The following is a 13,157-nucleotide window of genomic DNA, read 5'->3' on the forward strand; positions in this document are numbered from 1 at the left end:
ATTACTACTCCATGTAATTTTGGTTTTCCACTATTTTCAAGGTTTTCACAAGATCACCTCAACAACCTCTTATAATTCTTGTGATTTTCACAGGCTTACCACAATAAAACCTCAAGTAATTTTCACGGGCTAACTACACAACCCGATGAAATTTCCGGGCAATCTTAACAAACCCAAAATGAAAGTAATATTCTGAAAACAAATACTTATCTTCTTGAAGACAAAATGTCTATGCAAATATACTGATGAAGTCTTATAGAAGTAGATGCTTCAATTAATGTAGTGATACTCTTTCTTGAATGATGATGAATCAATATATGCTCAACCAAAAAGGATATAGGGATATATAATTTCTCAAGGAATAAAACCATAAAAGCCGCAGATTCAATTCTCTAATCTTAAGTTGAGTATAGCTTACTCTATAATTGAATTTAAATCTACTTGACAAGAGAATTGAATAAGCTATAAACAAAATAAAAATTACTACACAAATAGCTTAGAAAGGACTACAGTTTCTCTCTTTGTTTGAGGAAGAATTATTCAGTTTTTCATGTTTAAAACAATGAGAAAATGTCTCTATTTATAGCCAAAGGATTTGGATATTCAATCAGTCTAAGAATTGCTTTGGCAGGTGTTCATAACCCTAAGTATAGGGTCGCGATGTAGTAATAATAATCTCGGTGAGACCGAGGTCAAATCCACAGTGACTAAACTTGTGTGTCTTTTGAATTTAACTAGAACTAGAGCAAGATGAAGAACTAAAGCAGAAATCTGAATTTAAATGAATAATTTTGAGTAATGAGTAAAGTATCAATTAAAAGTGGGAACTCAGGTGCCAAGGATTCACTTGTAGCAATTGAGATGCTACCTTGCTTAATTCAAGAGATCCAACTAGAATCAGATTCATATCCTATCTAGTTGGAAGAAGAGATAGTCAAATCTCTGAACCTCTCATTGATCTAGCCTCAATGAAGGAGAATTGATTATCAACCATAACTTCAGTTAACTCTGAGGATATCTGGTGGTGTCTAATCCTATGATGGATAGATAACCCCCCAGCCAATCCTCCTTCACTCAAGAGACATCGAGTGTTATTACGGACCCACTAGGGCATGAAACACCCTCAACCCTCAAATTTAGAATCTAACATAAACCTTAAACAGAAGGAACCTAAAGCAATAAGAAATCTAGAAATAGAAAGAGAGAGAATCAGAAAGAAGTTACCAAATTAGAAGTTTCTATATTAAGATCCCGCAAAACAGAAAAGCAAGTTAGTTTATAAAAACAAATTGGGAAAGTTCCTAACCTAGAATTAGAAAGATAAGTTAGTTTCTTAAAATAATTAAGAAAAACCCTAACCTAAAAATAGAAAGTAAATAATCCCTAATCTTAACTTAATTCAAAAACTAGTTAATCTCAAAAAAATGCAACCGTTAGTCTCCGACAGCAGCGCCAAAAACTTGTTCACAACTCTAAGTATAGGGTTGCAATGTAGTAATAAATCTCGATGAGACCGAGGTCGAATCCATAGGGACTAAACTTGTGTGTCTTCTGCATTTAACTAGAATTAGAGCTAGATTAAAGAAGAAATCTGAATTTAAATGAGTAATTTTAAGTAATGAGGAAAGTATTAATTAAAGGTGGTAACTAGGGTGCCAAAGATCCACTTGTAGAAATTGAGATGCTACCTTGCTTAATTCAAGAGATCTAACTAGAATCAGAGTCCTATCCTATCTAGTTGGAAGAAGAGATAGTCAAATCTTTGAACCTCTCATATCTAGCCTCAATGAAGGAGAATTGTGGTGAATTGGAAGGGATTACATCACCTAACCATGCCCATGGGACGATGGCAAACAACAGGATTTACCAAATCCACAATCTCAAATAAAACAGAAGATATTTAAAGCTATTGCAGATTTATTGTAATTTGAGTCACAATAAACCATTAAAAATAGAAAATATTCCTTAGAATCGACTAGAATTTAATGAAGTTCGAACATAAACATGAATCAAGGCAAAGTAAACATCCCAATCATGCTACAAGCTTCACCTCTTCGCCCTAACTAAGAGGTTTAGCCAACCATAGACATGATTGAACTAAAGTCTCTCAAACAAAGCATAAAACAAACTAAAGAATGAAGAAGAAAGCTCTTGGATGGCGGCTCCACCCTTTTGCTCTACTCCTTGAGCCTTAGAAGATGCCTAAGAACGTCCCATGGACTCTTATTTATAGTTGTGAATCCCCCTCTTATGTACCAACTTGAAATTTCCACAAACTGCCTCAAGTTACGCAATCCGCGTCGATAATTATGCATGATTTCGATGACAACGAAGTTGGTTCGGTGGCACCGAAATCGTATCTAAAATTTATCGCATCTGAAATTGTATTGTGAAGAGTACTTAGGTGGCACCGAAATTGACTTAGGTGGCATCGAATTAAGTTGTTTTCTTACTAAACTGTTTTGTGCACTTTCGATGGCATCGAAGTTGGCTTAGGTAGCACCGAAATGTCCTGTTTTTCTACTGTTTGACTTGTGCCTTTGTCAATCTTTTTTTCATCCTGTGTACTTGGTTTCCTTAGATCTTAAGCATGAGAATTCTCTGTTCTTGGCCTCCTAAGATCCCTCCTTTGCCTTGGTAATTCTTGAGTACTAAATCCATGCTTTTATCATTCTTTTCAATCCAAGCTCTTAAATTCACCTTGCAATACAAACATGCATAAAATATAACATTAGGCAGTATCATGTTCATAAACCTAAGATATAAATGGGGGATAATATGCAATATTTGACCCTCAACAGCTAGCTGGATTTCCACAACACTATTCAAACAGCTATTAGATTTTACGGGATTTAATTTGATAAAAAAATTAGGCTGGCTCAAGCAAAAATTTAGTTGGATGAATACAGGGTCCGGCTGGTCAGAGTTCCTAAAAATCTGAAAAAATGCATTGCTGTAAACTTGACTCGAGTCACCCTAGGGTTGACCCGAGTTACGTTCAGGTGACCAAACCCAGGGTTGGGTTAGCCGAACTTCTAACTGATTTTACAATTAAAGTTGCAGGAAACTTGACTTAGGCTGATCTCGAGCTGACCCAAGCTAAGTTAGGCTAGCTAAACATCCTCAAATTTTTCATAAAAAATTTCCACAAATTAAAGTTTGAAAATCCATGATCAAGCACCATATCCTAATGTCTTTTCTAAGGTCATTTTTACCTATAGGTGGCATACACTTGATCTTTCACTAGAAATCATTTCGAACCTTTTATTCTTGAGATGTTGAATTGCGCTCTTGAAGTGTCATAGATAACTGAAAGTGTGCTAAAGATATATACTGTATTTTATCTATGAAATTTGATAACTACATGTGCTTAGAATATTAGCACTTACACCCTTTATCCCGGCCCTCCTACGCAAACTGACCAAGACCTCCCCGTGGGCTACCTCGTATCTCATAGGTCCCATAGTGGACCTCACCTTGTGGCCATTTTGCATCTCATAGACCCCACCTTATAGGCCACCCCACCCTAGTATGGAGATGCACCAGCATCATCCACCCGTACTGGTAAGGAGACTCGAATACTAGTCTCCTACTTTGATACCACTTTATACAGGGAGTACCAGTCAATGCACTAAAAGCTTTAAAATTGTTAGGGAAGCACCGAAATATCCCTTTATCCAGGCCATCCTAGGCAAATCGACCAAGACCTCCCTATTGGTTATCTCGCGTCTCACAGGTCTCATAGTGGGCCCCACCCTATAGCCATTTTGCATCTCATAGACCCCACCTTTTGGGCCACCCCACCCTAGTGTGGAAATGCATTTGCATCATCCACCCTCACTAGTAAGGAGACTCGAACAATGGTCTCTCGCTTTGATACCACTTGATGCAGGGAGTATCGGCCAACGCACCAAAAGCTCTAAAGCTATTGGGAAAGCACTGAAATATCCCTTTATGTAACCGACCGGGACCTCCTCGTGGGCTACCGCGCATCTCATAGGTCCGCGATGGGCCCCACTCCATGGTTATTCTGTATCTCACAGGCCCCACCTCATGGGCCACCTCACCCTAATGTAGAGATGCACCTACATCAGGTTACCCCCTTGAGTGGCTTGGCCCTTTAATAGTTGTTATAATAGGGGTGTGCCATCGAAGGTTGCCCCTCGGGTGCATCCACCCTTTGATATGAAGTTGATGCCATATGTGGTTGCCCCCTCTAGTAATTGACTGTTTGGGTTACATAATAACTGGCCAGACCACTTTGGGGTTAGACCCCAAATGGCTCGGCCACATTACCATATGATGATGACTGGGTAGTCGGTTGACCGTAGAGTTACTTGGACCACTCGAGTATTGACTCCTGAAAGGATATAACTCTACCGATCGGGGTAATATGACTGAATATATAATCGACCTTCCCAGTCATTCCTAATTGCCATGGGAGGTGATAAAGGACAACCTTATGGTTCGATCTGATTGGCTTTGATTAGGAGCTTAATACCTTTTTCCCCCTCGTGCCTAATGGGATGGAGTAGAGGAGAACATTTATCCATGGCTTCGAGCCTCGCAATGAGACTCTGGCCCGATTTCTTGCTTATCTCAAGCTGTGATCTACACATATTGGTAACATATTGCATACATCCTATGAATTGCTTGAAGAATGTAGCAAAGTCACTAGAGACCTACTGGGAAGATGACCCTGCTTCAACTTCGATTATGGGCTCTTGTGGCTCCACATCGAGTGTTCTTCCACAACATTGACCACAAAGATAGCATTTTTTTGATTTGGGAGGCATCTTATTCCATTAAAAGATGTAATGAACTTTGTCAGGTCTCACCGAGCGTGCTAGAAATAGTGGTGCACTCCAATTTGAAATTACGGTAATGACCACTTAAGTTGAAGTGGGAATATGCCAATATGTCCTAGAGGGGGGTGAATAAGACTTTTTAATATTTTCTGATAATTTAAAACCAATCAACCCTATCCTGAATAGATATGTAAGTATCAGGATTTCTTCAAAATAACTCTAATGGCTTCCAAACCAAATAGAGGATCCAATCACAAAACTATTCAAAGGATAAATAAGATGTATAACATAGTTCATGATTGATGTGACTGTGTGTGAGGTGTGATTCTACTTAGTTCCAGATAATCATGTGTTCATGCAATATGAGAACATTCAGAGAAATCACTTAAGCAGAAGAAGTAAATGATAATCTCAAACACAGTCGTTTTTATAGTGGTTCGACTACGTGTCTACTCCACTTCCGGCGGACGCACTCAACCCTTGAGTATACCGGATCTCACTAACGGAGGTTTCAAATCAGGTTCATCTCAAACCAGTACAACCTACTCTAGGTTGACTCTAACATGTCTGCACGACACAAGTTATGCCCCACACAGGAGCAAAGGTCAACACACAACACCCAACTTTTAGGCCACACAGGCCAAGGATCTACACAAGGAACCTACCATCTTATGCTCCCATGAGCAAGGGTTAACACATAGCACCCAAGTTTTAGACCACATAGGTCAAGGACCTATATACGGACCTAAGTTTATGCTCTCTACAGAGCAAGGGTCAACACAAAGCACCCACCACGTACACTCCCATCGGAGGCCTCCTACGAGGACTTCATAAGGGTGAGATGCACCTTTGACCCAATCCTACAAAAGGAATGATCACAAGGGTTCTCTGGACTCTAATGACTTACAAATAAGTAGATGTGCCCTATTAAGCATGTTGATGAAGATCTCCTCCTTTGATGATGAAGAATCTTCAACTTCCGTGGACTGCAACTTAGATGATGTACCAATGTAAGGCAATAGGTTAGGTCAAGGTTATGATAGAATCCTACTCTATTAAATGTTTTCCTATAAAGGAGACAGAGTGATTCCAATCATTTATGCATTCAAGGTATCCCAGCTTGATGATTTACCATTAAGATGGTAGCTGCAGGATCCTTGAATGCGGAAGTTCATTCCCCAATCTACTCTATTGAATATCAATGATGAGGGTGGATTAGAGGATGAACTTCCATGAGAGAAAAGGCTTAGGGTATATGATCTGGGTTTAGACACTCAAAAGAACTCTTTATTTTCTCTACCAACAACTAAGGGCAATCTCTTATTAAATAGGCAAAAGGTTCCAACGGATATAAAATGGTCATATTTTTGACAGAGTTCGATATCATCGAGCTGGTTCGATATCATTGAGCGTATACTCTCAATAGCATTGACTGACCGATCGATGATATGAACTCAAACTATCAAACGCTTTTGAAACTTTTTACCAACTGGTTGAGAAAATCGAACACTCATCGATGTCATCGGATTTCGAACTCCGATTTCATTGACATAGGGTTCGATTCCTCGACATTTGAAAATATGAGAGCACTTGCCTTTGAGACTTAACAGGTATAAGATATGATCGGACATCACTCGATATCATAAGAATTTGAATATCGATGATATCGATGACGGTGTCGATTCATCGATAATTCTAAGGAATTTTCCTATGAGCTTGCTGGACAGTTTATGTCCTATTTCGATGACATCGACCATGCCTCGATATGATTGATATTTGAATATCGATTTTATTGAGTGATCCCCGATACATGAAAGCTTTAACCTGAAAACTTGTTGGATAGATTTGTGTCCCAATCCGATACATCAAAGGTCTACCGATATTATCGAGATTTGAATTTCGAGGATATCGAGGATTCCTTCGATATATCGAGAATCACATGTTTTGCTTTAACAGTATATCGGACACAACTGACTAGATGTCGATTTTATCGAGTCAACTCGATGGACTTGAGATTCAAAATTCGATAATATCAAACAACTCATCGATTCATCGATAATTCAGTCTAGAGTTCTTTGTGGTTGCTGGACATCTGTAGTCCTCAATTTGATAATATCGAGTGAGTTTCGAGGACATCGATAATAGGGTTCGATTCCATCGAACCACTTGTCGATAAATCGATAAAGGCAAAAAACTTAAGGATTTTTCTAATTTTGCAAATTAGTTTTCTTACCAAAAACCCTAAGATGTTCTATTTATTTTAAGGGTTTTATATACTTGGTGTTTTGGGACATGGGATGTGAGGCTAAGGTTTACCTGTGGTGAATTTTAGATCACATTCTGTTGAGGCAGACGCTTGAACAATCTTCCTATGGGGCTCCTTTGTCTTGCCGACTCAACGCTCACGCTAATTGACAAATCAGGGTACTTTCACAATTCAATCAAACAGGACCACTTGTGTAACTGAGGGTCTAAATTAGATACACATGTATGTGAGTATGATGCATGGGTGTGCCATATTCTCCATGACTCAAGAGTTGATTGAATTGTTGGTGTCCACTTTAATAAGATGGACATATTAGAATTTATGATTGAAGATTTAAAATCCTCTTGGCCACCAACATTATGCTTGGTTTAGGCGACTAATAAAAGGAAAATAGGCTAATCCTTCCAAATGAATTCTTTTTGCCTTGTGACAATAGACATGAGTCTACTGCTTTAAGGATTTGATCTTTCACCAACGCTTTAAGTTCAAAACACTTCTCAAATGAATGAAGATGCACATTCAAATAAAATAAGGAGAAATATTGCTAATTTCATTAAGTATTATAATTTGTGTTTGTTACAACAGACAACTTATGAGACAACCAAATGAATAAATAAAAATGAAAATGGGTAAATACCTGATATGCCTATTAGAGCAGATGAATTGAGATCACTCAATTCCTAACTAGAGGAGTGAGATTTGACACATACTGAGGGTCTATTGCAGGTGATGGGCTAGATCCGTCTGATATAATCTGTTATCAAGCAAATCATATCCTTCTTCGAGCCTGTTACACATTCTTTTTGTTCAAATTAGGGTATGACTGCGGACCCAACTGGGATGATGTGTCCACATCTCTCGATCCAGGTTCGAGCCATAACTGGGTTTGGTTGAACACTGATATGATCTATGGGTTTTTGGGATCTTCTTGAACATTACAGTCTTTCCAAACGTCTATAGGAAGATCTCCCATTTTAAAAGGATTATGAGAAATGACCTTGCCAAGAAGATCATAGCTGGATTCATGATAAGATATGTTCTATTGGTGGGTCTTTCATAGACGTGGTAGGCACGTTGCCTCATTCTAGGCACGATAATCATGACTGCGTGGTGTGTGATGATTTGCCTTTATAAAATGCAAGCATAAGGACTTGTACCTTCACATTTATCACAAAATGCATATCGCCGAAGAAAATGCCATTGATGATACTCTCGAATGAGAGTATGTTTTGCGCTAGTTGTGGTTTTGTGGTGTTGACAGGCAGTGGCATTTGATTGGCCCACGTTAGGGCACCAAAAGTAGGTGTAAATAGTTGCTATGAAAAATTTAAAGATAAAAAATATTAAAATAATATTTTATATCATATTCTTGCATATATTTGTTTTTTCAATTAAAATCCATTTATGTATTGACAAATGACATTGGTATTTTGTTCAAGGATTAAATTAATTACAAAATATGTATTAAAAAATTTTTTGGCCTGATTTTTGTTTCATATACCGTGGGCATTAGTTTATCGTAGCGGTCACGACCGTACACGATACGTCTTGGCGATATTTAAAAGCCGAGTATGCTATAAAATCTACATGAAGATTATCCCTTTTGGATTGTCCGCCCTCTTCCTCACCTTATAACTCTCCTTTAAACGTCTGCCATTCTCCTTTCCTTATCCTCTCTCTCTCTCTCTCTCTCTCTCTCTCTCAGTTGCAATAGCATCAGTCTTCAAGTCCTTGTCTATGGCGAGCTGCTGTCTAACCTCTCTCTCTGCAATCCTCAAACCCAAATCCCCTTCCTGCCCTTTTCTATCCATTCCTTCAAAGCAAAAACTCCTCCCTTTCTCTTCTTCTTCTTTTCCTTCAAACAAGCTTCCTGTACAGAGGCGGACCTTAACCGCTCTCGTGGCGCAGACCTCCGACTGGGCCCCACGCCAAGACGAAGAGCCCGGTTTGGATTTGGAGCAGCAGCAGCAGGGCGAGGAGGGCCCAGAAGCCCTCGTCTCTGATTGGGAAGGAGAGGGAGAGGAGCAGACAGAGAGCGGTGAGGAAGGAGGAGACGGGTATGCAGAGGAGGAGGGTGAAGAAGAGCCGTATCTTCCGCCACCTGAAGAGGCAAAGCTTTTTGTCGGGAACCTTCCTTACGATGTTGAAAGTGCAGACTTGGCCGAGCTTTTCGAGAAGGCGGGGATTGTTGAGTCTGCTGAGGTAAATATCTGCTCTTGTGTTTTTGCCTCACTTGGTCTTCTTTCTGATTCTTACAGTTGATGAGTCTTTTGTTTTGGGAAGAACAAAATGGTCGGTGGATTCAATTGTCAGTGATATCTCGGTTTGTGAGAGCAGCTGTTCAAGTCTTACTCTCGTGTTTGTGACAGTTCCGGGCCGTTCATCAGGTGGGCCAAGATGTCTTTGTCAATGATGGATGGTTATAAAGAAAATGACCACACATGGTCTACCTACCTATTCTCAGTCAGGTGCATGTTGACAGTTAGCCTTTCTGAATGAATTGCCAAGATCTTGGTGTGCCGCTTTGGCATGTGTGTTAAGGAGGAAACCCTGGATCTAAAACAAGATGGTAGCACTTCATATCTTAGTGGTTTTGGTGCAGAAGGAAACCATAATGGTGGGACCACATGTTCGCAGTCGGCCCCACTGAATGAATTGCATGGATCTTGCACAGTCCTGCCACATTTGCACATGATGAAGGAAACCCTCCATCTAATGCAAGATAACAACATTTCACTTATGAGTGTTTTTCATAGAGTAAGAAACTGTTTAGTTGGACCACCTGTTCACTGTTAGACCCTTAAAATGAATTGCCTGGTCGTGCACAGTTGTGTAACATTGGCACATGTGTAATGAAGGAAACCATTGATCTAATAACAGAGATTAGCATCTCACTTCTCAGTGTTTTCTGTGCAATAAGAAATCATACTAGTGGGACCCATGTCCACGGTCAGCCCCATTGAATTAATTGCCTTGATCTTGTACAAGTGTTCCACATTGACATGTGTCATGAAGGAAACTCTTGATCTAACACAAGCATCACGTCATTTTTCAGTGTTTTTTTGTACAGCAAGAAACAGTACTGGTGGGACCACTTGTTCACAGTCAGCCCCACCAAGAATTGCCCTAATCTTGCAGAGGTCTGCGTCATTGTTATGTGTCTCATTAATACAATGCTTGATCTAACACAATAGGGTAGCGTTTCATTTATCAGTTGTTTTTATAGAGCAAAAACTGTACTAATGGGACCACATGTTGACAGCTGGCCCACCAAATGAATTTCCATGTTCTTGCACCGGTGTGCATTGACGCTTTTTTCATGATGAAAACCCTCGATCAAACACATTATGAGAGTAGCATTTCATTTGTCAGTGTATTTTTAGAGCCAGACATTATATTGGTGAGACCATTTCTTCATGAACTATCCATTTCCAGTCTACCAATTGGACAATTGAGATTGTCCAATGAAGGTGATTTATGGGGGGCACAGCCTTTGGACTGTGGGGCATCTAAATGAACAGCCTGGATCACCAAAATGCAGTTCCACCTTTATAGTTGCTGGGTTTAGTGAAAAAAAGAACACCCCTTTTAGTTTTTCTGAGTATCCTACATTGCCTCTTTCCAGAGGTGGGATTTGTGTTGGGGCTGAATTATACAGTGTCTTCATTCATCGCCTTTCAAAAAAAAAAAAGTGTTTATTAGTGTTACATTGAAGTAGGACCCACCTTTCAGCAATCAGAACTCTTAGCTTGGTGGGTCCGTAACTCCACATAGACGAGTGATTCTGCCAATGGATGGTTAAGAATAAAATATTGCTGATGGTTTGTATGCAATGGGAGGAATGTCCACTTATTGGATGGTGTGGTTGTTCAATTGAAGATATTTTCATCCATCATCCATCTTTGGTGAGGCATGCCAGATGGACAATCTGGTTCGCTTATAGATGGGCCTACCTTGTACTGAATACTGGCCCAAATGGAAGTTCTGGTGATTCAGTTTAGTTGATATTACTATTCTTTTCTATTTGGAAGAAGTAAACATTTGGAGTCCTTTTTTTCTCTAGGTTATTTACAATCGCGAAACAGATCAAAGCCGTGGGTTTGGGTTTGTGGTTATGAGTACCATTGAAGAAGCTGAGAAAGCTGTGGAGATGTTCAACCGTTACGTAAGTTTGTTTCACTTTTATTTGTTTGGAAAGGTTTCTTTTCAGTGATTTTGAAGCAGATTCATGAAAACACAGTGAGGAGAACACTTCTAAGGCCAAGATGCTGTGACCTTACAAGAATTCACCTCCTCTTTATCTGTAAATGAATGTTTTTTTTTTTTAAAAAAAAATAAAAAATAAAATCTGATTATGACAATTGATGATGACACTTATTTATTGAGAAGAGAATTCTTGATTAAGAGCTGGTAGTTCATTTCATACAATTTTCATTTCCTGCTTTTGTGACACTGGATAGCCATAGTTAGCATTGGGAATTTGAGTTTTTGGTTCTTGTTTACCGCATTTTGTGTCCCAATCTATATAGTTTACTCTCTCTCTCTCTCTCTCTCTCTCTATACCTATTCATTTTCCACTATTTGGTTCTAAACTGTAGCGTTGAGACTTCGATCTTTATTTTGTTTGATCCATTGTTTTAAATAGCGGTTTTGCAATGCAACTCGCCCGGAGACCAAAAGCAGTACAATTCGCCCTGATTTGTTCCATTTTGACTTGTTTTGGTTTGTTAACTTGTTTTGTTGCTCACAGAAACCCAGATGACTTGGCTGCTTCATCTTGGTTCCGGATGATGTTTATAGCCATGATTGAAGCTTCTTTCTACTGTTGATTTCTCTCATGTTCCTACTGCTTAGGCTTCCTTGTTTTTGATCGGCCTGTTTTGTAAATTCAATTCCTTTTCAACAATCTTTCTTGGTTGTAATTTTCACTTTACTGTTAAACTCTTCTGGCTTAGACTCTTTGAAGCATGAACTTGATTTTGGAGGAGCCAAAATGGTGGTTAATGCAGGGGTATTTTCACACCGGGCTCGAGTGGGGTCACCTGCGGGATGCAGGGGCACACTCGGGGTGTGCGGGGCCCACGGGGGAGGTTTCATGTTCGAGACTCCTCACCGGGGGTGATTAATGCGCATTTCACATCGGGCTCGAGTGGGGTAGCCTGTGGGATGCGGGGACATGCTCGGGATGGGCGGCCCGTGTGAGGCGGTACCCATGTGATTTGGGGCCCACGAGGGGGGTTTGGCTGAGGTCTTAACCCATGAGATGTGGGGCCTGGGCTATGAGATAAATGGATTAATTAGCCATGCTCTAACAGTTCGAGCTTTTAGAGCAAGTGGTTAATTGTCCTGCATCAAATTGGTATCAGAGAGGGAGGTCTCGTGTTCGAGACTCCTCACCAGGGGTGATTAATTCAGAGACATTTTCACACCGGGCTCGAGTGGGGTCGCCTGTGGGATGCAGGAGCACACTCGGGATGGGCGAGGTCCACGGGGTAGGTCTCGTGCTCGAGACTCCTCACTAAGGGTGATTAATGTGCATTTCACACTTGGCTCGCGTGGGGTAGCTTGTGGGATGTAGGGACACACTCGGGGTGGGCGGCCCGTGTGAGGCGGTACCCATGTGATTTGGGGCCCACGAGGGGGGTTCGGCCGAGGTTCTAACCCATGAGATGTGGGGCTTGAGCTATGAGATAAAAGGATTAATTCGCCATGCTCTAACAGTTCGAGCTTTTAGAGCAAGTGGTTAATTGTCTTGCATCAAATTGGTATCAGAGAGGGAGTTCTTGTGTTCGAGACTTCTCACCGGGGGTGATTAATGTAATGACATTTTCACACCGGGCTTGAGTGGGGTCGCCTGTGGGATGCAGGGGCACACTCGGGGTGGGCAGGGCTCACAGGGGAGGTCTCGTGTTCAAGACTCATCACCGAGGGTGATTAATGCGCATTTCACACCGGGCTCGAGTGAGGTAGCCTGTGGGATGCGGGGACACACTCGGGGTGGGTGGCCCGTTTGAGGCGATACCCATGTGATTTGGGGCCCACGAGGGAGGTTCGGCCGAGGTCCTAACCCATGAGATGTGGGG

The 13,157-nt window shown here is 40.7% G+C and overlaps 1 protein-coding gene across 2 annotated transcripts in view; it reads left to right on the forward strand.

Moving 5' to 3' along the window:
• The first annotated feature begins 8,674 nt into the window (after positions 1-8,674).
• Positions 8,675-13,157, forward strand: part of LOC131239823 (28 kDa ribonucleoprotein, chloroplastic-like) — a 29,845-nt gene continuing 25,362 nt past the window's right edge. Inside the window, exons 1-2 of one of the 2 annotated variants that reach the window (XM_058237700.1) lie at positions 8,678-9,276; positions 11,138-11,239. In XM_058237700.1, coding sequence (XP_058093683.1) covers positions 8,812-9,276; positions 11,138-11,239 — 567 coding nt within the window. In that variant the 5' untranslated portion in view covers positions 8,678-8,811. Of the gene's footprint in view, positions 9,277-11,137; positions 11,240-13,157 lie in introns of both variants that reach the window. The other variant, XM_058237701.1, reaches the window with a different exon arrangement.

This window comes from Magnolia sinica, chromosome 3 (assembly GCF_029962835.1).
Source record: "Magnolia sinica isolate HGM2019 chromosome 3, MsV1, whole genome shotgun sequence".
Taxonomy (NCBI): domain Eukaryota; kingdom Viridiplantae; phylum Streptophyta; class Magnoliopsida; order Magnoliales; family Magnoliaceae; genus Magnolia; species Magnolia sinica.